This window comes from Aspergillus karnatakaensis, assembly GCF_047715665.1.
Source record: "Aspergillus karnatakaensis strain CBS 102800 unplaced genomic scaffold BJY04scaffold_39, whole genome shotgun sequence".
Classification (NCBI taxonomy): Eukaryota; Fungi; Ascomycota; class Eurotiomycetes; order Eurotiales; family Aspergillaceae; genus Aspergillus; species Aspergillus karnatakaensis.
Window position 1 is genome coordinate 69,791 of NW_027395751.1, and position 23,646 is coordinate 93,436.

The window sequence follows — 23,646 nt, forward strand, 5'->3', positions numbered from 1 at the left end:
GACCTGCCGAGCATGATCTGCGCTCTGATAACCAGGGGAGGCTTAGGTGGCTGGCACAGTGTTTTCTGCTTTGGGAGTAGGGCGGGGCGAGTACGTTGATCGACCTTTAGTTCATGACTCGCGGCAGCTGTTGAAGCCCGGGAGACAGAGAATGATGCCGTAGGCATATTGCTAGGTAGCTCACCACGGAGCAGCTCTATCCAGCGAAGATATATAAGAAGGCAATAGCCACTCACCAAATTCTAACTTCACAGCCAACATTGACTCCCATCTCCATACCAAACAACCCACAATGAGGTTCACGAACGCGCTCCTCACAGCAATCCTTGCGACGGCAGCAGCTGCCCAAGAAGGCTCCTACATCTGCAACACCAGCGATGGAAGCCCCTACCTGCACCACGTCAACCAACTAATCGACAACCTCAAAGCCGCCGCCGTCGGCGAGATCATGTGCAACTCACACAACGGCTGCGGTGGCACGTTTACAGACTACACCGGTCCAGATGGAGGTGCCGTGCTCCAGATCTGCGGCTTTCGCGTAAGTGCTGCCATAGATTGATACCCTCTCATGCTGATAAGGTATAGTGTGGAAATAATGCACCTGGAGGTCTGCCGTGCCTGGGACAGGGTTGCGGCCACCTTGCGGTTCGGGCGGCGGGTGCTGCGGTCGAGCAAATCCGTGATCAGTGCGTGGGGAGGGATTCGAATGGGGATGAACGGGTTGGTGGGATTCAAGTTATTGATTATCTGCTTGAGGATGGGTCGATTGGGTATAGTACTGAGATTCGCTTGTTTTCTGCTCCTGCTTAGCATGGTCTTGCATGAGGGGTGGGTGGAAACTTACGCGCTGAGACTGCAATCAGATTCGACGCGGTATTGAGGGCTGATCGTTATACAACGCGCGTGTGCGGATTCCAGTTAAGTTACATACGCTATGTTATGCAGTCTAATCGTGGATGGAATGTCTCTACTCTGTGTTCCAAATGATATATTCTAGACCGGCTAGAGGTTCATGGTACCCGTACACACACGATCACAATCTCTACACTGCACGAGAACCACTAACTGAAAAGATCTGTCTGTTATCGTCGTTGTTCATCCAGCGTCAAGCCCCCAACTCAGCACTAATTAAAGAACCACCCCCCTCCTTCCATGACAATGTAGGACGCCATCAAGATTCGAGACAATCGCATCTATCCAAACCAGGTCAGCCACACCATCTCCATCAACCAAGTTCACATAGCCCAGAGGACTAAAACTTAGAAAAAACATGAGATAACTCACCCAAGTCCCCATTCGCCTGCCGTACAAACCCGACGTTGTCCGGACACATGCACGAGATGATCCCCGGGGCAGAAAACGTGCAAGCCTCACACTTAGCTCCCGTCTGTTTGCAATTCCCGAAGGCGTTGCCGGTACATTTGCAGGGAATGTCATTGGCATATACGCGGATTCTGGGGCAATAGGATGAGTATTGAGAAGGGTGGCTTGGCCACTCACCCACTTGAGGCCACCAGGCGCCCCCGGTCATTCCCCATGCAGAAATTCAGGTCTAGCTTGCTTGTCTTGACGGCGCCGTTGTAGGCGGTGCATTTGGCTATAATGAAGTGGCAGTCGGTGCTGTCGATGACGACGTCTCTGTAGCTGCGCGTGAAGCCGCTTGCGAGGGAGAGGAGGGTGAGGGAGAGGATTGCGAGGACAGTTGTCGGAAGAAACATGGTGTGCGGATTGTGCGTTCGTGTATTTGGGGGGGAGGCTTCAGAAGTAAGATGATTGTATATTTGTTTTCCGTGGTAGCTTGGTAGGGGTGTAAGAGATCCCAGTTATATATCAGGTATTGACTCTATGAGAGTGGACGACGATCGACACCAACTCTAGGATCCGTCTTGTCTTTGATGTTTCATTTTACGTCCGTTTGCGTTTGGCTAGGGCTGTTTAGGGATTCTCTTTGTTGGGTATCTGTCGCTGTGGAACCAGCAAGGTCAGATCCGGCGCACTTGGTTTATACCTTGCCCAAGTTTTATTGTTGTTCTCTGGCTAGATCCACCTATATCGCGTCAGAGTATACGTCCTATTGAGGGTTGAGGCTTTTATGCTACGACTTAGCACTATACTGACACTAGAGCAAAACCCACAAAGATAAACAGACGCTCAAACAAGGAAAGGAACTCAATAACTCCAAAGGGCCTTTACTAACTTATATCCTTGCTTGACGATGTTCCTGACAATTCCGCGGCCTCGTGATAATATATATTCCTCTATCTAGATTTACGGCGTTTTATAGCAAGCTAGACAGGGATAACCTTCCCATGCCGGAGCTATAAATGCACAACGAGTCATAAAAAAAGTAAATTCAAGGAACTGAGTAGGTCCTACCGAAGGTTCCTCATTCTAGGCAAACGAAAGTGCCCCCAGTGCCAACTGCCAAGTCAGAGGGGTGGGTCCATGGTGTGCGAAGGATGCAGGCCAGGCCAGACGGTGGAACTATGGAAGATACTCAGGATGATACATATTATTCTCAAGCAACAATCAAGAACAGTTGGACTGCGTGGCTTGCAAGCTCGAGACATGTAAGTCAGTTATTCCAGCTGGAATCAACGGATTGAGCACCGCCCCCAATCTTGCTCAGCCTCGTGTCGTCTCAGCCGCAGTGGACACAAAGCCAAGAACGGGACAAGCAACGAGGCTGCCATCTGAAGACACTGCTGCCTGCAGGACATTCCAATAAAAGCAGCTCCTCTCCCGCCAAAATCAAAATATAAACGAAATCCACCCCAAAGGCACATTCTCGCAACACTACGCCAGACTTATCCCCTCCTCTCACTCTCACGAACAATGTCCGACCTCGCCCCCGCCTCCTCCGCTCACGCGTCATCAACACCCCCCGCAAGCACTTTGATAACCGCCTTCCGCACAATCCTCACCCACGGCGCCACATACCCCTGGGTCGTCTTCTCCCACGGCACAGTCGTAATCCTCACCTCGCCATCTTCAACCCTCTCTCCCAAAGAACAAGCAACCGAAATAATGAGAGAATGGGGTCCTGTGCACATCGGCACGCCCGCGGCAGACTTCAATATACTAGATCTGATGGAGGAGGCGGGCGGGTATATGGTCTCGGGGCATCATAGGGATATGTTGACTTTTGTGCCAGGGAGTGATGTTGAAGACAACGCGGAGAGGTTTGTGGTGGGCATGGTGGGGAGGGGGAGGAGGGATGAGGATGGGAGGGATTTGGAGGTTGTGCATGTTGAGGATCCGAGGGGGGTGGCTAGTGGGAGTGGGAGTGCGAGTGGGAGTCAGTAGATAGGTTACGGTGTTGGCGTACATATATGCTATCCGACCTTGGTACAGGGTGGTGGTATGTTGATCTTTGAAGCAGCGAACTATAATGACAAGACTTCCGCTCCGCATCGTCTAGAGGGGTGCTGGCTGGCCGTTGATTGTCCGGGGTGCGGGTACGGCTTCGGGTCGCCCGCCATGATTATTCGGTAGCAATGGGGTACAAACCTCATTTGAGATAAGTTCTAAACACTGTGCCGACGAGTCAGAACTACCCTGACGCCTGAGCGAACCAGAACCAAAACCATGCGTTGGCGGTGTTATAAAAACCACCGCCGTCGCTGAACCGGAGTGCCACCCGCCAGATCCAGCCTTAGGCGCAACCACCTATATCCGACCCTATTAATGCGGGGAAAGCAGCCATTCCCTGCTCAAGACCAGAACATCAATCATACAAATAAACCTAAACCACCCAGGAATGAAGGATTACCAATCATAAGATCGGTGGCACCACGACACACGCAGTGGTGCCATACCTCATATATACCTAGCAAACCCCCAACACGGCTAGAACGACCGATCTGCGGATTCCTGCAACGGCATTGACCAGAAAGAATGGAGAATCTCGACGGCGCACTCCTGCCCACCGCAGCGCTCGCGCTCGCTGTCGTCGCGCTGGTCGCAATCGCATATGTCGCAACGACCAGCACCGGCGGATCGAAATACAATTTGAATATCCCCTACGTCGACTTTGAAGATGGCAAGAAGACAACGGAGCGGTATGCGCGCGAGACCGGCAGTCTGATGAAGAGGGGGTACGAGCAGTACCTGAAGAAGGGGCTGCCGTTTGCAATGTTCAACTGCCTGGAGCTGTCGAAGCCGATAGTCATTCTGCCGATGAAGTATCTTGCGGAGGTGCGGGGGGCGAGTGCATCAAAGTTGAATTTCCCAGAATTTATGAATCGAGTACCGACCCCGTTCTCAACAGAGTGCTTCGATGCGCGATGAGAGGCTAATACTTTCTGCTGGGCAGTCCATCGTCGCAAAGGATATCCTCGCGCCCCTCGTCACCGAGCGTGTCGTGAAGGTCGCAAAACTCGATCTGAACAAGTCTCTCAGTGCGCACCGTTTGAACCTTCTAAGGTGGAAAATATACTGACTATAAAACAGACGACCTCATCCCCGCCATCCAGGAAACCTGCTCCTCCGCACTAACCAACCACCTCCCACACTCGAAAGACTACACCCCCCAAAACATCCAAATGCTCTTCTGGGCCCCGATCTCGCGAATCATGACCCTCGTCCTCGTCGGCCCGGAGCTCAAGGATAACGAAGACTGGAATTTTCTTGTCGGCGGGTACCTCCTCGTCGGACAGATGACCGCCAAGCGCGTGCGCGAAACATACCCGTCGTGGCTACGCTGGACGGCGAAATACATCGACAAATATGTGTACTACATTCGGTATTTCCGGTGGAAGGGGGAGAGGATGCTAAAGCCGTTGATCAAGGACCGGGTTGCGGATTATAAGAAACGCGCTGCTGGGGGAGGGAAGGGGAAACCGGGGTTTAATGATGGGATCCAGTGGCTTGTTGATTCGTATCTGGCGGATGGCGAGAAGGTTAAGGTGGGGAGTGTGATGCAGGATATGAGCTTTCTGATGAGTGCGAGTCTGCATGGGATTCTGATGAATGGGGTGACGATTCTGTATGACCTTGTTGAGCGGCCCGAGGCGCTGAGGGAGATCCGCGAGGAGATTGCGCGGGTTGAGGAGGCGAATGGCGAGAAGGGGTGGAATCGGCAGAGCCTGGGGAGTCTGCTGGCGCTGGATAGCTTTATGAAGGAGAGTCAGCGGTTGCATACGTTTCAGCATTGTACGTGCCCTGTATTGGAGTGGATGAGGAGTTGGTTTTGAGGGCGAGGCTGACTGACATTCGACAGACACAATGCAGCGAATTGCGCTACAAGACCACACATTCAAAGACGGCCTGCAGATCCCCGCCGGAACATGGCTGCAAATGTCCAGTCGCATGCATGGGAGTGATCCGACCATCGTCCCAGACGGCGACAAATTCGACCCCATGCGGTGGAAGAAGCTGCGCGAGAACGGCGACGTCACGAAGAACCACTTTGCGTCGGTGCATGATGAGATGCTCCCGTGGGGCAGTGGCGCGCATGCCTGCCCGGGCCGTTTCCTGGTGCAGGATGTGCTGAAGTTGATCTTCATTCACCTGCTTTCGAAGCATGATTTGGCGTTTGAGAATGGGGAGCGGCCGGCGGATTGGGATGATAATACGGGGACGATGCCGAATACAGGGGCTAATATTCTAGTGAAGGAGAGGGTGGTGTAGGGTGGTTTGGAATTGTGCATTATAGGGTGGGTTGTATAGGTATTTTTAAGAAATGATTTAAGTGATAGAGATACGGTTGAATGCATTCCATTTTTACTCTGGATATTCTGGGCTGACTGGTATCGGATCGTATTGTTGCCTAATCGCTAGGTGATATATAGGTTTATAGACTCCGAGCATAAACGGGCTCAACGATAGCTGGATAATATCAAATCAGAAACACGCCTTCTATAGAGGAAGCAAGTGTAGAATAAAAGCCAAAACAAGTCGAGTTCGCAGCAAAAGACAAGAGCCGCCATCTGTACCACACACCGGAATCAATCATACTCTCGTCTCCGATCAAGTGTCCTCTCCGCTCCACCAAGAGCCTCGCTAACGAAAGCAATATGCCCCATTCCCTTCTCGCCATCCACATCCAGAATCTGAACCTTCAAATCACGAAGCAATCTCGCCCGATCCGCTCCCGAAAGCGTACACCCGTGACGAGGAAGAGGTGTATACTCATTATCCCTCGTCGAAGACGAAACGTAACCAAGGATGTCAGGCGCGATGGTGATAAACTTAAGAAACAAACTCGCCACAGCGCAAAACTGCAGTACCACCGTCGCAGCGATGAATGCACAGATCCAGACGAGATTGGCGTGGTACACGTTGACTGTTCTTGATGTCCTTGCGGTGGAGCTGTTGAAAGGCGGCGGCGGCCAGCTCTGGTCTCTCATTGCCAGGTTAACTGGATCCAGTGCTGATGCCTGGTTGACAGTGAATGGAGCGAGCGAGGCAAGCCAGTAGGTATTGAAGAGTGTGGCTAGTCTCGTCGATACGTCTCGTTCATTCGCGTTAATCCAATGTCTATCGTAGGCCCGCCCAAAACTCTTGGAGTCGCCGTAAATGTAGCTGTCGGTTGGAGCTGCTTGGTCGTGGGCTAGGGGCCCGATGGCGAAGGGGAATTGAGTGAGAAGTAGGGTGAATGCTAACCAGGAAGAGGGTCCGTCGTTGTTGTCAGTCCATGGAGTCCACTCAGGGTCGTTGTCCCTTTCCGAGAGCCGCATCCGGGTTACTGCGCACACAGCATCTTTGCACAGTATGAAAACCTCGACGTAGACGGTCGATAGGGTGCAGTTGAACAGCGCTGCGGTGCCGATATTCCGGGAGCCGAAAGTTTCATCACGAGGTACGTAGAATAGGTTGACGCTGGCTTGGTTGCGGGAGGTAAAGCGGGTGGTGAAGTTATAGCTGCTGTCGACGAAGAAATTTGTGTAAGGGCTCTCGGTAGGAAAGGTGTATGTCGCGTTATGTATCAGCGCCTTGCCACCCATGGCATCAAATATGCTGTCCTGGGTGATGTTGCTGGCAAGTCGGCGGCAGTCAAGGTCAAAATATGACGTCTCAGCAGCGAACTCGGCGTCTTCACCAGCGGGAATTCCTTGCAGAACAAGCCCCACAAGAGATGAGAAGGCGATTGTATCGTTGCTATCGTACGTTCGCCATGGATTGGTGGTATTATCGGCGGCGGCGGCGGCGGGCAAAGTTCGCAGCATTGGGATCTTGGGCCAGCCCCACAGGTCTCGCGGTGAGTCCTTCGATTCTTGAGAAGCAAGAAGGGATGAAGTGTAGATTGCGTTGGTGGATCCTAGAGTATCGTACACCGCAGGGGAGCCTTCGAACCCGGAGGTGCCATTCATGTCCATATACGCGACAAAACTACTTCCGGAAAGGGTGATTGGGGCTTGAGATAGCATCCTCAAGGCACTCTGGCCGCCAAGAGGAGACAGCACCCATAGTAACATGATTGCTAACGTAAGAAACCTCAGGTGGCGGAGGGCAATGATTGTCGTTACTGTGCCAGCAAAGGAAGTGCTACCATTGAGTTGTTCAAGAAGCTGGTCCATATTAGCCTGCATGCCATGACATAGCCCTAAAAAGGACCTCTTACCCCAAGCGTGGCGCAGTTCTGTGCTTTCCACAACCCGTAGCTGCGCATCAAAGCGCCGACAATGGCAGCAAACACTATCGGAAAGACAGTAGGGCCAAGTTGTGTTGCCTGAGTGACGATGTCGCCATAGTCGGATATCTCTTTTCCGTCGAGGCGGATTGCTAGAATGGCAAGCACTACCCCAGTCAGCACATCTCTTAGTTGAAAAAGATAAATACATACCAAAGAAGGCGACGGAAAGGAGACCAAGGACAAGCTGTAGCGATGTCGTGAGTACATCAGCCCGTGCGTTATTCCGAAGCTTTTGAGGACCATCGGGAAAGTCAAAGTCCGGCACAGGCGGCGACTGTCCTGACTCAAGCGACGGTCGCGCTGTTTCAACATCAGTCCCGACAGTAGGGCTTTGTGCTCGCGAAACCAACAACTGCTGCTCGCTCTCGCCCGCTCTGGTGTTGTTCATCGTGTCCAGTATCTTGGGAGGTGCAAACGTCAGACTGGATGACAGCAGGAAACCGATGGGAAAGGTGAGAGAGATAAGAAGCCAAGGCAGACATTATATTTAGACGAACGGTGCAAGGATCCTGCTGGCATGTCTCACGGTGGGTTGCACAAGGCTGGCTATGCCTCGCCTCGCCTCGCCGGTTCCTCATATGTGATCACTAGCTGATGACCAACGTAGGTGGACATGTTTTATCGCCAAAGCAAGTTTAAGGTAGTCCGAGGGCTTTGACAGCTGATGAAGGCCTATGAGTACAGTCTTGACCAAGATCAAGCATACCGAGAGTCAAACCATCAGTGCCGGTCAACGCCAGCCTTGCTTATTACCACCTTATTATAGCTAGTTTCAGCCTCGGTGGCGAACCTAACAGGCAGCTATTCTTCTTATAATAGAGCCCATGCATCCCCTGACACCCCTCATATGCCTGACCACGGCATATAGCCTATATTCATTCGCAGCCCATCATTTACCGCCCATACCCCCTGTGTGTGGAGCCATACAAGTTCACATCTCTGCAATCCAAGCGACTGAAGCCTACAGAAACATGCATGGGGCCTTATATCGCCACCCGCATAAACTCTTCCAGGCGAGGTAGAGCATACCTTGGAACCTGCTAGTCTTGACATTGCGCCTGACAACTTCAGCCCTTGATGTTAGCCACCTGCTGCTGGATTTTGGAATGAGAGACATTCTTCCTTGCGTTGTGCATCTGAATAGATCAAATTTACTACGTACGCTCAGGAGCACAAAGATGGTAGAGAAAGTGTTAGTCGTCTTTTGCGTCACGTAGTATGTATGAGGCTGGGACGCGGTACATAGGTACCAAATAAATCACCCTGCCGCAATACCCGGCAGAGATCCTTGCTCTGCTTATAAAGCTTCCTGCGATTGCTGACAATACACTCTAGCATCTCTTCTTATTCTCTCGCGCCAGCTCGGCCTCACAGCCTGCAGCTTGTTGGGCTGGTCTGTGGGACCTGGGGATCGCTACAACTGACGTTATTCTGTTGTCACGGCACCTTTTTAGTGCAGCGGACAGTTTCTTACAGTCTGATTTTGCATACTTTGTGTTTCAATTAGCCGCCCCCAGGTCGCTCCTTTTGCTAGGGTTAGTTTCTCCTCGGTGACCTGAATCGACCTCGGCGTTCACTCGCTCTCAGCAGATCCATTCCGAGACCTGGCTTTCAGGACAACGGTGCCTTTTGGTTGACCGGGTGTAGCGGATACGACCCTAGGTTTAGTTAGCTCTCTAATAGTTTGAGTATGAAGTGCTAACTTCACTGACGGGTCCAGACACAGCCATGCCGTCTCCGCTGATAGTCTTTTTGGTATATATGGATTTGAGCTGGCAGATCTCAAGTTCTGTACCGAAGTTCACGGTTGTTTAGACCGGATGCTGTGATAATTACAAGTATTGTCTTGGCCGAAATATACTAGCCCCTTTGCTCAAGTAATGAACAGGGCTAATAATTGTCATGAGCCACTGGGCGCCTGTATCGCTGGCTCTCGACCCGAGGTGCAGCGCGAACCTCTGTGATTTGATCAACTGCGATCTTGAGAAGAGTCCAGGAACCGTGACCCCTATGATCCTCTATGATTAGTTTCACAACACGAGGCTATTTCCAGGGGTTCAGCTTTCTCGTGTTTTGACGCTGCATTTGTACTAGACCCCCAGGCTAAATGCAAGATACGAGGTTACTAGCTGGCGAGACTTGTCAGGATACGGACAAAGGATTGATCGAGGTCATGGCACCCCTTTCTGGGCGTCGCCCCGGCGTATAAAGTTGACCCAAGGATCCCAGCAGCGCTCGAGGTCTTTGCCCCTGCATCATCCACTCTCTTTGGTCTCGGTATCGAGACGTTCGTTCATTTGATCTTGCAGCTCTCTTTTCGTCATTCATTCATTCTCGTATCTTTACTTCTTTCACCTGTCATTGCATAGACCTGATTCTGTACTCTATAGTTGCTAAGGAGGTCTCAATAATGCATCTATTCAAAGCAGCATCAGTCCTACTCACCCTGGCCACAGCCATCTACGCCCAGGCCTCGTCCTCCAAATACGACTTCGACCTCACCCTATCTGAGTACGAAGACCGCGCTGCCTCGCTGGCATCCACTCACCGCGTCTCGAATATTCATGGCTACGTTTCGGGCGGCAAGACGCTATACACCGCAACCTGGGAACCAATCCCTGCCGACGCAATCGACCGGATCGTCTACGTGGGCCTCACCAAAGACGAGTGGTACTACCACTCCTCCTGGAACATATCGGGCTACCACGTGCTCGTGCAAAACATCTTTGCCAACGAGGCCACCGAGGACCGCTACAACATCATCTGCGAGAAGATGCCCAACTCCGGCCCAAAGCGGCGCTACACCACGCAGCCGGTTACTCTGGCGAAACTGAAAGAGCACCTCAACGAGTGGGCGGCGCAGAAATCGGACCCCCCTACTCGCCCTCTGGCGATTAACTCGTGGACAAGCGGGTCATCGCCATGGTTCAACCTGATCTACGGCCCCGACGTCGAAAGCCCAGACGACTACTGGCAGAACATCTTCGCGACTGAGATCCGGTACGCGCAGTCGGCGGATTCCTTCCAGGAGATGATCGTCAGCTCTGCTATCCGCGGGATGAGCCCCGTTACCCTGAGTGTCGCACCCTGGTATGACGGTGTGCCGCTGTTCTCGAGTCTGTGGAGAAAGACGGCCGAGGTAAACAGCTACCCGCAATGGAGCGTGTATCGCGAGATCGACCGGCATACAATGGAGGAGCGCCTGTCGGCCGCTGTGGCGAAGGGTGGGATTGTGCGAGACCTGGTTGCGTACCACAAGGGAGACGCGCTGAACTTCGCGGCGATTATTGATAATTTGCCGCCTGCTGTGAGGGAGACGTATTTGCCTGGTCAGCCAGTGAGCCCCCCTCGGACCACGACCACAACCACCACCACGCTCTCATGTCCCCCTACGACGACGGCCAGCTCGTGGACCACGACTACCAAGACGACGACTACCACCACTACCACGACCAGGGCCACTACTACCACAGCCAGGACCACAACCAAGCCTATAACGACGACAACTTCCACAACCACAACCACCAAGACTACTACAACTGAAGACGGTTGGTTCCGAGTTACCGGGCTTCCGATCTTCAAGAGGCCCGGTGCATAGGTGGGCGGCGATGTAGACAGGCATCTTGACACCTTCAGCGGAGAATCGCTTTGAAGGCAGAAGCAGCTATAATTGGTGATGGCAGCGGATGTAGTAGATATATTGTTTGCTAGTGTAATCGGCATCTACCAGCACACATGCTTTTTTTTAGTCTAATTATTCTAGTTGTTCGATTATTCTGAGTTAGTCTCCCTTAGGCACGGTGAGCGGGTTAGCACTCGTTCAATGCAGGCCTATACCATAGATACCTGGCCAGGATTATTTAATTAAGATTCTTGAAGCTGGTCTATATCCCACTTGACCCTGTTAAAAGATATGTCTTTTACGGCTATAAGATTGGTAAATGTTTTAGTGATATGATCATACAAGGCCAGTTGTCCTTCCTAAGTATTGCCACTTCCTTTCACTTTGAATGTCCTACTCGGTCATAACCGAGGTGATTGTTGCCCGTACAGATAAGCCGCCCTCCAGCGGCCACGGTGTCCCGAAGTCGCGAGCAAACTCGATATTGGTCTTTGGAGTTTCGTAGATCTCCATGTCAAACCTTCTTACCAGCGTCGCGATTACGAGGAATAGCTCTGCGTAGGCCAGACTAGGTCAAGGTTAATCAAATGCAGTTAAGGCAGGTCCGGCAGCTTACTTTATCCCAAGACAAATCCTACTTCCTCTGCCAAAGTTGACCAAATACCGGTCTAGTCGGACCCCGTTTGCCGCGGCTCGTGCCCATCTGTTAGGGTCGAACTCTTCGGGATTGGGGTAGATCTCGGGGTTCATGAGGATGAAGTAATGGATCTGGCTCATGACTGTCTGTGAATGATTCGTTAGCTTCGTTAAAAGAGCATTGATCAGAATACTAACCCCCGGCGGAAGGGTATAGCCATTGTATTCTAGGGCTATTGTTGGAGCAACACGAGCCGACCTATTGCCGATGCCTGTAGAGAGTCGAAGCGATTCATTCACGACTCCGGACTGATGAAGTCAGTGTTTCTATCCAAGACCTGTCGATTCAGAGCAGCTCACCAAGTAAGGCAATTTCTCCAGCTGATTCCACGTCGGCCGCGAGTCCGGAGAAGGCATGACCGTCTTTAGTTCTTCCCGCAACTTGTCCCGAATATCCTCCCTCGAGTAGATATGCCACAGACCAACAGCTAAAGACCGAGCTGTTGTTTCCGTTCCGGCACTTACAAGGGCAAAACCCTCGTTCATCAAGCGTTCGGGCCTCCGCATCTCCTCTGGTAAGGTCGTCGCTGCGAGGGCGTTGATGAGGTTATCTGTCTTCTTCTCTGCCGCCAAATGCGCTTTTCCCAGTGCCTCAATGCCTCGATCGTAAAGATCGTTCTTCTCGGTGGCCAATGCAAATGCTGCTGGATTCAGCTTTTCTAGCAAGTGTAACGGCACAGATTCCATGACAGTCTGCAGCATCGGAAAGAAGTATAGCAGGTGGGATAGTCGCATGAGTCCATTGATTGCAGCCCGTACATGCGCATTGAATCCTGGCTTATCCAGGCTCCCCGGGTTAAAGCCGTAGACGTACTCATAAATAATATCAGAAGTCAGAGCAGCAAACCCGTCGTCAAGACTAACAACACTCTGAGCTCGGCGTGCTTCTTGGAGGTAGAAAACCAGCTTATCGATTCGACTCCGGATCAGGGTCTCTGAGGCTTCGATCGCGCGCTTGGAGAAAAACCTGTCTACAGGCGCTCGTCGTTGTCGGTGTGTGTCAGCATCGATTGTCGATACTCCAGCGCCTTCAAGCCCAAACTTTGCCATCAGCACGGGATCCTTATTCCGCTTATGCTTGTGCGCGGTCGAGGCATATATCTCGTCGAAGTAGTCTGGATCCAGGATGTGCACTTCACGGGGGTTAATGCGAATGATTGGCCCTGCACTAGTTGGTTAATTCTCCACCACTGGGTTCCACTAGCATGAGGACTCACCATAGACATCATGTAGCCGTTTGATTTCCCAAATAAACATGCCCCCTTTGATCACATTGTAATAAAACTCGTAGCCGTGGGTTAATGCAGCCAGCTTGGGGCCAGGGATATGACTAAGAGGGTGAAAGTATAGTCGGTAGACACCTAGCACGAGGGCGTAAGCCACAAGCCCTATACCAAGCACCGCGAGTAATGCCATTGCAAAAGGTAACGCTGCTGTAGTTGAAGAAAGAACTTCTTTAAACCTGGTGTACAGTCTGTGATGAAAATTGCGGATGGAAAGCAAGATATATCTTTCTCTCTGATCTATTGGTATGAGCGCTGCGGCCACTTGCGGGCACTAGGCAATCCACAAGGGGCGCATTGACCAAGCCAAGTCTGTAGAACAGCTCTTATTGCTCAGCCAAAATGTCAAACACGGGAGGTGGATTTAGTGCCATCACTAGCAACTATTCAGAACAAGTCTTTACTCATCATCGACCCCGTAAGCCAGCACCACGCGAGCCTGGAGTCGTAACATCGGCCATATTCGAAATGTTGGCACGTCGGCTAATTAAATATGTACCGACTGCATGTGGGTATGCAGAGACCACGGAACCTTGACAAGACCCTCTGTTCATGGATCAAGCGAGAAGATACAACAGGCTCTCGGCGCTAAAAGGATAAAGGTTTGATTGTTGGTATGTACATAATCGTCTTTCTGCTCCATCGCGTTACATGTGCTTGCCTTGTTGCCAAAGGCTACAGCAAAATTCTCATGGGTACATTGTGCTGTATTCTTAACAATTCCGGTCGCATGTTGTCACCAAGAACTAGTTTGGCTACACTAACCGCTCCTCGATAAAAGCCTCCACGCGGGCAACGAACTCCTCGGGGGCCGTGTTCTGCAGATCGTGCCGTCCACCCGGAACAAGTTGGAAGTCTGCAGTCGGCAGCGCTAAGTGAACGGATTCCTGTTGACTAGGCTTCAGGACCTCGTCAACTTCCCCGAGCAAGGCAAGCACTGGTATTACGCGCTCATTCACTGTAGCAAGTGCCTCTTTAGCCTCCATATCGGGTTGGGTCATCTGGATCATGCGCATGCGGTTTGCCATCTGATGGCTGACATACGCCGGTGTAGCCCAGGGCTTCTTCGGGTGAGCTGGCGGTTGAGTAGTGGAAAGAGGGTATAGATCTTGTGGTCGGCAGGGGGTCATTGATCCTTCGAGTATAATCCCGCGCACACGATCTGGTATCTCTGCAGCAAGATAGAAAGCGTTCCCTCCGCCCATGGATGTGGCAAGAAGCACGAAAGGCTCGTCAATGAGCTGCCTCACTACTTCGCTGAGCAACATGCCTATCTCACTCTGGGGCATTGGTTTTGTCACGTCGGCCTGGTCGCCCCAGCCTGGAGGGTTGATCTCCACCACTCGGTACCGCTCGGCGAGTTTGTCCTTTGCTGTGGACATCTCCAGACCGGCTGATCCGGGGATTGAAACGATTGTGCCGACAGGGTTGGACGGGCCTGCTTCGGCATAGTGGATGGTGAACCCGGCGGCAGGTACTGTCTTGTGCGAGAACGTTACACCGGGCAGTGGTATGGATGTGTCTTGCGCAAGGGGCTTATCAACCGTGGGTTCCTTGAGTTCCTTCGCAAGAGACTGGACTAGCAACTGGATGTCGTCTGCAGTGGCGGCGGAGCCAAAAATGTAGAAGTCAGGTCGGCTCAAGTATGCTACCACTTCGTGTTGGTCCAGGAACTTCTCATATGTCCTGTCGAGGTCCTCAAAGCCACCTGCGCCGGGTACGACAGTATGTACCCCAATCTGTTTGAGGACTTTCTCATCGTCGCGTGATAGGAGATTCTTAAACGGGACATTGCTCACTAGCTGGAACCCAAATCCAACCACGTTGTCGAGCAGTGCTTTGCGCCCGTTTACACCCACAAGGCCCTGTGGACTTAAGATGCCTGCAAGCGGGGCAATACTGCCATCGGCCGTCCGTTGTACAAACCCAGTCGGAATAGTTGGCATGGGCATGTTCGGCGCGAGTCCCGATCGGATAAAGGCATCGCGGGCGGCGGCTTTGCCAGGATCATCCTCCGTCGCCATTCTCCAAGCCATGAGTGAACCTTGAACAAGCGGCGTGACATGTGCGAGTCTTTCTGGCTCATAGCCCTCGAGAATCCCCGCATCAGCGCGAGAAGTAAGTACTAGATCAAACCGCCATGCGAGATTAATCCCGTCGCGGATTGCGCTGCAGGCGCCCTGTGCCATGCCCGGCGTCATCAAGTGAGCAGCATCACCACCAAGGAAGATGTTGCCGACCCGCATGCTCTCCGCGATCTCGGATCGGAAGCGGTATACTACCTGCCTTGTGATGCGTACCGCCTCTGGAGCGATTCCAGTCTTCTCCTTCAAACTGGCGAGGGCGCTAGCATGAGTCCGTAGTTCCTAACTATCGTCTGGATGGAGCTTCATGTCTATCCGGCATCGACGCGCGCCATTCGGTCCCCAGTAGTAAGGGTTGCGGACCTCCATGTGCAATTCCATGCGGGGCGTCTCAATGGCAGTATCCACAATGTCGAAATCCGTCATTAGCCATTCGTCGTCATGCTTCTGGAGCACGTTCATCGGGATCCCCAGCGCCTGGCGAACAAAGCTCGACCCTCCGTCCATACCGACAGCGTAGCGTGCCTTTACCCGAATCTCCTTCGCCGGATCAGTACCGCTAGCCGTCGTGGTAGCAGTAAGAGCAACCTGATCCCCGAGATCTTTAATCTCGCTGACAGCTGCGGCCCAATACACCTGAACCGACGGCCAAGAACTAACACGAGCATGCATAGCGGCCTCGATATACTGCTGACGCAGGCTCAGCTTCTCGGGATGTCCGCACACGATCCTATCTGTGTCATTGCGCTGCACGCGTTCGCCATCCGCCCCGTACATGTATATTGCAGGCTGCGGGATTGACTCTTTGAGGGCTTCGTCTGGGTCCGCGGCGTGTTGTAGTACGCGTGCAATCTCGCCGTCCAGCGTACTCATTCGCGGCACGTTGTAGGGACCGGAGAACTTCTCCAACACGGCAACTCGATGGCCGCGTTGGCCGAGCAGCGAAGCTAGTGAACTGCCGCCAGGCCCATAACCGATAATGGCGATATCGACGGTGATTTCCATGGTTGGTTGATGAATAAACTATGCTTCCGTTCTTTCAGCAGAGACTTGATACGTGAGAAGAGTTCCGGGTTTGCCTTGAGTTTTATACTGCCTGTGGGAGGCCTTCGGGTCGCGTATCTTAACCCTCAGAGCTAGGATGGATTATCCGTTTGGGAGCGGGGTAAAAGGAGCTATGATCCCGGGGTATCGCTCTGCCATTAGGTACCCCTTCCACGGAGCTATCAGGCGCCACAGCCACAGCCAGCAGTCCAGTAATGTTCACTAAACAGCACATCTGAATATCAATATACCGGCTCAATGCAACATTGTCTTTGCCTATATGAAATGAGCCAGTATGGGTGATGTATCGATACAGCCGAGCATTGTCTATTAAGTCAGATAGTCCAACCTTTCCTGTAGCCAAGTGAAGGTACACTTCCACGGATGTGCACACTCCACAGGAGCCTTATCGAGGTGGATCTCACCGCACCGGACGAATATTTACGTCCGAAGCCGTAGGGCCAATCATGCATCACTTCTTTTCGTGACTGGGTGTTGGATAGCTTTCCCCGCGCCGTATGCAGCAACGGCCACTCGCTGGGAGCTATGTCCCAAAACTTCTATTCATATATTATCATTGACTCGTCATGGAGCCCGTGAGAAATCGGGCTTTCTTCAGGTGTGCCTACCACAGGCAAGAGGGTATTTGCTGTGTCCGCACCTCTGGGGTCTATAGTGGCCGACCTTTCCAGATCCAGACTGAGATTATCGCTAAATAACTCACGTTTAGCTCACTCTCCGGGGCTAATACACCTCTAGGTAACTCAGGGTCATCATAAAAGCATCCAGGACTGTTCGGCTGTCGTTCACAGACCAGAATTGGCAGCTTTGAGCCCACTTGCGCTCGTCACCGGTTCCAATTTGGTCCCGGACTAGGATCTGAAGGAGTTTATCTGCGGCGCTGCGGAGTCTCATTTCAACCCCGTGAGAGACGTGCTTGGTGGATTCTTTCGAGTACGCTTCGCCTGTCGTTATGGAGCTCCTTGTGCACGGGATGAAAGGAATGAAAGCTAACTGATACGAGTGTTTCCGATGTTGCCAGCAAGCAGAAATTGTGTACGCACCATGTTCGATAGGTATGACATAGCTGGATCAGAGACAATATCCCTATATATCTGTTCACAACCACACAGTGTACATGTATATGGTATAAGACGATAGTGCCTTGAGCAATGCTTGTCTTCTTTAAGCACAGAGGGCTGTGGGGTAAATGCTAGGCTCTTATTTCTCAACTATGGTCAAGGTTTTCAGTCTTGTTTAGTAGCTGCCGCCGGATAGCTACTAGCAGGGTTAGAAAACATGTAAGTAAACATGGGCGGCTGATCTCTTCATACCATACATTATATACAGCCGTACCATGAGGGCCTCCATGGGAAGCCGGTCTTTGCCATCTTGGAGTTTTGAAAACATCATTGATCAACCAGCAGCACTTGGAATTGGCCACTTCAAATAAGCAAAACACAACCCTTGCTTCAGAATTTGTCATGGTACAACCCCCCTTCAGGACTTCAGGCGGTATCCAATCATCACAGCGTTGATATTTGAGTAGGAGAGACAAGGCCAAAAGCAAAACCAATCTCTGGTCGTATTGAAGATGCTTCTGTCCCAAGTGTTAACTGTGAAATTTTCATCCGAAAAGACCGCAGCATATCCATCATGAACACTACCCTTGAAAGTTGGCGGTTCAATAACGACACTCGGTCGTCATGGCAAATTGTGTATCCATGTCTCACAACAGTCTTCGCTTGCACATGGACAATAATTCATTTACGTGTTCCCCGCCATGGGTCATGCGCCTGGTTAACATCCACCCAAAAGCTCACTGGGTGGCTCATGACGTTACTTGTGCCGGAAGGGGTAGGGTACTGGGCTGCCGTTGAACTGACTCAGGCGCGAGCTCTGGTACGTCGATATAGCCTTGCTGAACTCGAGAGCAACAGGAGGACTCCGGAGCCCACTTCATGGCTATACAAGCGTACAAGACCACTATTCGAGATGGAGGAACTGGGCACTGCGAAGCTACATCCCCCTCCAGCAAAATGGACCTTGTCTCGGTGTTTTGCTATCTTTGCGGGCGGATTAGCAATCGAGACAGAGGATGGTTGGATATTTCATGTTGGGGTTGATGCTGCCCATAAGCTGATTGAGTGCGGGATCGTGAGATCATCGGACTTTAATGACGGGGATATCGACGGCCGTGCAAAGTCTGATTGGTTTGCCAAGGGGTTTGCTGTCCTCCAAAGTACTTGGATACTTATCAGCATAATTGCCAGAGCTTGGTGCCATCTGCCTATTACACCTCTGGAACTCTCTACTATCGCTTATGTTGTTTGCGGTCTACTTATCTATGCCGTCTGGTGGTACAAGCCTCAGGATATGACTCTGCCGGTTACAGTGTATCTCCCATGTGCAAGGCTTAACCTATCAGGGGAGGTAAAAGCCATCACGGACAGATATCCTCAGGGTTGGGTGCACCGGCGGGTAATTCCCCGGCCCCTTTACGCCGATCCTGTGCTCTGGAAGGTGGGTGGGAGGAATCTGTCCAACAAGGTCTCGCTCAAGGAGGAGCTCTTCATCCTCAATGTCGCCGGAATTGGTGGTCTCACATTCTGTGGGTTGCATGTCATTGCGTGAGCCCTCTCCCGTCATGTAGTGTGATATTACATGCTAATACTCATCCTTCCATAGGTGGAATTTCCCTTTTCCCACCCACGCTGAGCTCGTGGCCTGGCGGGTTTTTTCTCTCACGTCGCTCGCTATAGTGAGTGTTTTCTATATTGCAGCACAATTGCTTTTCACTCTTCGCGTGTTGGCCAAAACAGGCAGGCCATTGCCAAAGCGCTTAATGAATCTCGTGGGGCTGGAACAAAATGCTATGTCCATAAAAGAGCACCTAGCTCGATACTTGCTTTTGATCATTTACAGTGTTGCGCGATTTGGCATGGTTGCTCTTACATTATCATCATTGAGGGCACTACCTACTGGTTGCTATAGCACCTTGACATGGTGGGAGTCCGTGCCGCATATCTAGCCTCTATCCATGCAAGAAAGCTTTTCTCATACTTGGCAGAAGGTGTGATATATAGAGCGAACTTATTCAGAAGTAGTCTAGGGTCTTGACGTGTTAAATTTGAACTTCGATCATATCGACTATTCTTTGCCGCTTTGAGGAGCATATTAGATGACCATTTCTACGTACTATGTGGTGTCCCAGGACGAGGAAGAGAGTAGGCTCTCCAGCTCCAAGGTTAGTCAACTATATATTTTGCCCTACTAGCTAAGTCGAGAACATATTCATACTTCTTACATGACTCATATTTCGCTCAACGCCGAATCTAGTTTGTAGAACTTGGTATATAGGATAGGCTAATATTAGCAAAACAAGAATATATATACAGCCTCAGTGCACCGTCCTGCAAAAGCTTCGCCTGATTCGGGAGGGGTTGTGTTAGATTTACTTTCGGTTGTGAATAGCTATCATATAACATGACTCCTTTCTTTGCTGTTTCAGGTCCTTGAGCGTATGTGTTTATAGACTGATACTACTCAAGAAAAAGCATGAGGTGTTTTGAACATGAACCTCCTGGGCACCCCGAAAAAGAAATACCACCCAAGACCTCGGGCGCCAACATGGTGGCGCATTCATGCTTTGTGAGTGGATGCCTGTAACCTCTGGGCACAGAATGTAAACGTGAATGAGACCGAGCTTAACTTAAAATCGACAACAAGTAGCGATGAATACGAGCTGTGGACATGGCTCGCCTGCATTGGGCGCAACACACTTCATCTTGCGGCCTTGGCAGGGCAAGGGTCCCCTTGGGGCCTGCGTGACTCTAGTGGACATAGATTCTCTTTTCCTCTTCTACCTCGACCGGCAAGAGGGTCATATTCACGCGCGCACATTTGTCCTGAGTTCCGGACGCCCTAATCCTACCATGTTATCCATTCCTTATAAAGTCCTCCTCCTATTCAGCAACCTCCTGGCAACAGCAGGACTATGCACAGCCTCAGGATGGACAGTAACAAACTACGCAACTCAGACGTACACAAACAAAGGCGGCGGTCCAAACCCATGTTCAGCCTCGTCTGGACGACCGCTCCGCTGCCCAGCACCATCATCCCCGTCTCAACGGCGACAAAGATCGTTACACGAACCCTGCTTGAAGACGGAGGTTTGGATTAAACTTCCCATACCAACAGAGGTCTTCGCCCTACCAAACATCTCACCTCGCTCCCTGTTCGGAACCAAAGATCCCTCGACCCAAATTCCTACAACGGATCCGATCTTTCCATCGCCACAAACTAACATTTCTCCGTTATCGTTTATGTCCATCAACTCAGGGCGAATCTCGGCGGTCAGGTGTACAGAACATCACGGTGCGATGTATACCTGAACAGCGATGCCATCCCCGACGCGGAGAAGCCTGTGACTATCGGACAAGGCCGGCGCGAGCAGTGTGTTGATCCGCGAAGATATACTTGCAGTGAAAGGGAAAATACGGCGGCAACGGGGAGTTGAGGGTGTAAGAAGGTGTATCCTCCAACTGGTGCGCCTGCGGCGCGGCGACTACAACGAGCTCTGAGGAGGATGGTGATGCGTCGGAGCCAGATGGTGGGGTGGAACTCTAATAGGGGCGCTTTGTGCGTCGGCATTGGGGCCGTGGGCATGGTGGAAATGATGCTTTGATGACCGGTTTGATGGTTTGAGGGGACGGTAATGGCTTGATTCCCCTGCGTAATGCATCTTTGTTACCATCTCATTTTGGCCATTCAAGTGCTGGCGCTGTTGTCGTAGCTCTTGTACCCTAACCCTAGCTTGACATGATAGTAGGGAATTTTTTTGTAATTGTCAATACCTGAGATGAACCAATACCAAAGGCAACCAAAGCGATACATTAACCATCAAAAAAGCATAATTTTAATCCGGTCCTATCCTATCCTCTCTAATCCCTGTATGAGCCCCTTCATTGACAGTTGTGGATAGAAAGGTGCTTATATCGAAAAAAAGACACACAGCCCGCACTACTTTGAAGACTAAAGTACATGCTCTGAAAATGGTCCATGGCCGAACCATTCTTATTCACTTATTGGATTCTAAATGCCTCTGTGTATAGCCCCGATTGTCCCTCGTCTTTGGAGCCTGCTGCAATCCTGATATAGTCTACGGGAATATGGAAAGCAATGACCATGGCTACTGCTATCGACCGTTGAGAATACGACGCAATTCCCCTTCCCATTCTTTGGATGTACTACGGAGCATACTATTAAGCTTTCCTCGTATGGTATTCACGAGAGTACTAACATCCCGAAAGCTCTACTTGCTCTGCAACGCTTCCCCCGAAGGATGGCGGAACAGGCATATCATTCATCGACACCAGTTCGACCAAGAAGCGCGATATGAGCCCGGGTTCCACCACAGCCTCCTCTATCATCATTTCATATGAGAGATTCCCCAATCATCTCACGGAAGATCTAGGAAAATATAATCAGCCGACGATGCTAAAACCCGCCCCTAAAGCCTCAATAAGGAATATAGCTCTCACCCTTTCCCACCCGGTAACTCATGGATCCGAATACCCGGACTTCGCAAATCAGAAAACATACTATGTCAAAGCATATTAGTTTCTTGCTACTAAGCTCCGAGGCTCAGTTTCAAGGCGTGTTTCCCAACCGACAGGTGTGGCAATTAGATGCTGCGCCCTGCTGCCAGCTCATCGGCGGCTTTGATTTGTCAAACACGAAGGGTGCCTTGCGCGCCAATGCGGCTCGAGCGAGGGGAGCACGAATCATCCTGCGAGGTGCTTCGTCAGCTGTGCAGTGTTCATTTTACCCGTTGCAGCAGGTGGGAGATCATGGTGCCTCAACTGGTGCTCGGGAACTGATAGTCATTGGCTAACTTGCCTTGCCCTCAGGCAACCTACTAATAATTTACACACGCCGAGCACTTACACACACGCCAGGCCATGAACATGGGAATAGTTTCGAAGATGTCTAGGTGACCTGGCAGACGAGTAGCCTCTATAAAATCCTTGACCGACCATGCGCTGTTCCATTTAATGTGACGGCCAACAGTGCCTTCCTCGTCATCTCGCTTCTTAAATTCCATCACAGCCCTACCCTAATGGCAGCAAGACCGTCGGATACGGTATGGCCTTAGAGCACAGTAGACCTGGACTTCACGAGCCAATCCCCGGTTCCCGATCTTCGCGTCTATCGTCCAGAGTTCTCCCCACTACACTCCTTTAACGACACTGCACATGTTGGGTTGCTACCCCCAAGCAAAAATGTTCATTCCCCAACATTTCAAGACAATGCATACCGCCATGGGCCCATTACACATCCGCAGGGCGAGAACTATCTTCCACTTGCAATACCCATCAATGCAGCTTTCAAGTGTGCTCCGGAGAATCTCTCAACACTCAGACTGGCAACCAGCCCAAGCTTACAACCTTGCGTACACCAGACCTTGCCCACCTCTATGTATCGAAAGATAAAGGCTCAATCCATGCAGAATAGCAAAGGTAATGTCCCAACTAAATTCAGAGAGACCTGTCTAATTTACGCTAGGGCCGACCGTGCTCGCATTAGGACTTTCAAGTGCGAATGGAAAGGCTGCACATACACGGGCGTCTTCTCGCGCAAGGGCGAGTTAACCCGGCATCTGAATACACAGCATATCTCGCCTTCTTCCTACAACTGCTCGCACCCAAATTGCACCAGAGCCTTTAATCGGAGAGATAACTTGGAGGAACATTTGCGGCGATTGCATTCTACGAGGACAATCGTGGGAGTTGAGAAATATTTGGAGGGTCGGTGATAAACAGTTGTAATCTCTATATATCATCGATGTATCTATTTGATTAGCCTCGTTTGGTTATAAACTTGATCCTCTCTTTGTTGCTATCGTAATGGTGCGAAACTTTCGTCTCACCGGCAGCTATATATCTGTCCTGGGTGGGTGATTTATTTTTAGCAAAGATACCCTCTCCCCTGAACATGCGACTGGCCCTGAACCCACTAATCAGTCGTTCCTATAGTTATCAATAATACCATTTCCTATAACAACTCGAGGACATGTGTAGTGATGGTGGTGATGTTCGCCACTTAAAACTGAAGCTGGAGCAGCCCCGCGACTTCCAACGACGCAGTCAATTTTAGCGGCATATAAACTGTCAAGCTTGCAGGCATACTCTGGTTATGCCTTGATCAAATAAACCAGAAATATCATGATAAGCTCGACCATATTATACCATAGCAAGCCGCTAACACAACTGAGCCGCC

At 51.2% G+C, this 23,646-nt stretch overlaps 9 protein-coding genes across 9 annotated transcripts; 5 read left to right on the top strand and 4 right to left on the bottom strand.

Annotated features, from left to right (window-relative positions):
• Positions 1-124: 124 nt before the first annotated feature.
• BJY04DRAFT_96424 (uncharacterized protein) lies at positions 125-969 on the top strand. The gene is made up of 2 exons (XM_073721388.1): positions 125-538; positions 586-969. The coding sequence occupies exons 1-2, from the start codon at positions 293-295 to the stop codon at positions 808-810; spliced, it is 471 nt and encodes a 156-aa protein (XP_073569025.1). The 5' UTR covers positions 125-292; the 3' UTR covers positions 811-969.
• A 159-nt stretch (positions 970-1,128) lies between these two features.
• Positions 1,129-1,718, bottom strand: BJY04DRAFT_220330 (CVNH domain-containing protein; the record flags this gene model as incomplete). The annotated part of the gene is made up of 3 exons (XM_073716834.1): positions 1,129-1,193; positions 1,285-1,454; positions 1,501-1,718. The coding sequence occupies 3 exons, from the start codon at positions 1,716-1,718 to the stop codon at positions 1,129-1,131; spliced, it is 453 nt and encodes a 150-aa protein (XP_073569026.1).
• Positions 1,719-2,835: 1,117 nt separating this feature from the next.
• Positions 2,836-3,306, top strand: BJY04DRAFT_220331 (uncharacterized protein; the record flags this gene model as incomplete). The annotated part of the gene is made up of 1 exon (XM_073716835.1): positions 2,836-3,306. One exon carries the CDS (start codon positions 2,836-2,838, stop codon positions 3,304-3,306), a length of 471 nt encoding a protein of 156 aa, XP_073569027.1.
• Positions 3,307-3,602: 296 nt separating this feature from the next.
• On the top strand, positions 3,603-5,713 carry BJY04DRAFT_96440 (cytochrome P450). The gene is made up of 4 exons (XM_073721389.1): positions 3,603-4,248; positions 4,316-4,400; positions 4,453-5,154; positions 5,222-5,713. The coding sequence occupies exons 1-4, from the start codon at positions 3,898-3,900 to the stop codon at positions 5,629-5,631; spliced, it is 1,548 nt and encodes a 515-aa protein (XP_073569028.1). The 5' UTR covers positions 3,603-3,897; the 3' UTR covers positions 5,632-5,713.
• Positions 5,714-5,948: 235 nt separating this feature from the next.
• BJY04DRAFT_220333 (uncharacterized protein) lies at positions 5,949-8,024 on the bottom strand (the record flags this gene model as incomplete). Its single annotated transcript, XM_073716836.1, has 3 exons — positions 5,949-7,511; positions 7,565-7,740; positions 7,787-8,024. 3 exons carry the CDS (start codon positions 8,022-8,024, stop codon positions 5,949-5,951), a joined length of 1,977 nt encoding a protein of 658 aa, XP_073569029.1.
• Positions 8,025-10,046: 2,022 nt separating this feature from the next.
• On the top strand, positions 10,047-11,179 carry BJY04DRAFT_220334 (uncharacterized protein; the record flags this gene model as incomplete). Its single annotated transcript, XM_073716837.1, has 2 exons — positions 10,047-10,973; positions 11,042-11,179. 2 exons carry the CDS (start codon positions 10,047-10,049, stop codon positions 11,177-11,179), a joined length of 1,065 nt encoding a protein of 354 aa, XP_073569030.1.
• Positions 11,180-11,651: 472 nt separating this feature from the next.
• On the bottom strand, positions 11,652-13,370 carry BJY04DRAFT_229173 (cytochrome P450; the record flags this gene model as incomplete). The annotated part of the gene is made up of 5 exons (XM_073719002.1): positions 11,652-11,826; positions 11,875-12,041; positions 12,093-12,203; positions 12,255-13,117; positions 13,172-13,370. The coding sequence occupies 5 exons, from the start codon at positions 13,368-13,370 to the stop codon at positions 11,652-11,654; spliced, it is 1,515 nt and encodes a 504-aa protein (XP_073569031.1).
• A 622-nt stretch (positions 13,371-13,992) lies between these two features.
• Positions 13,993-16,326, bottom strand: BJY04DRAFT_220336 (uncharacterized protein; the record flags this gene model as incomplete). Its single annotated transcript, XM_073716838.1, has 2 exons — positions 13,993-15,603; positions 15,685-16,326. 2 exons carry the CDS (start codon positions 16,324-16,326, stop codon positions 13,993-13,995), a joined length of 2,253 nt encoding a protein of 750 aa, XP_073569032.1.
• Positions 16,327-18,021: 1,695 nt separating this feature from the next.
• Positions 18,022-19,396, top strand: BJY04DRAFT_229174 (uncharacterized protein; the record flags this gene model as incomplete). Its single annotated transcript, XM_073719003.1, has 2 exons — positions 18,022-18,995; positions 19,054-19,396. The coding sequence occupies 2 exons, from the start codon at positions 18,022-18,024 to the stop codon at positions 19,394-19,396; spliced, it is 1,317 nt and encodes a 438-aa protein (XP_073569033.1).
• Positions 19,397-23,646: the final 4,250 nt, after the last annotated feature.

What these genes read in the sequence shown, in the direction of transcription:
- BJY04DRAFT_96424 (XM_073721388.1), top strand. Translation starts at nt 293, where the DNA reads ATGAGGTTCACGAACGCGCTCCTCACAGCAATCCTTGCGACGGCAGCA. An exon ending in TCCAGATCTGCGGCTTTCGC is followed by an intron (nt 539 to 585) that starts GTAAGTGCTGCC and finishes GATAAGGTATAG; the next exon opens with TGTGGAAATAATGCACCTGG.
- BJY04DRAFT_96440 (XM_073721389.1), top strand. Translation starts at nt 3,898, where the DNA reads ATGGAGAATCTCGACGGCGCACTCCTGCCCACCGCAGCGCTCGCGCTC. An exon ending in TCCCAGAATTTATGAATCGA is followed by an intron (nt 4,249 to 4,315) that starts GTACCGACCCCG and finishes TCTGCTGGGCAG; the next exon opens with TCCATCGTCGCAAAGGATAT. An exon ending in CGATCTGAACAAGTCTCTCA is followed by an intron (nt 4,401 to 4,452) that starts GTGCGCACCGTT and finishes ACTATAAAACAG; the next exon opens with ACGACCTCATCCCCGCCATC.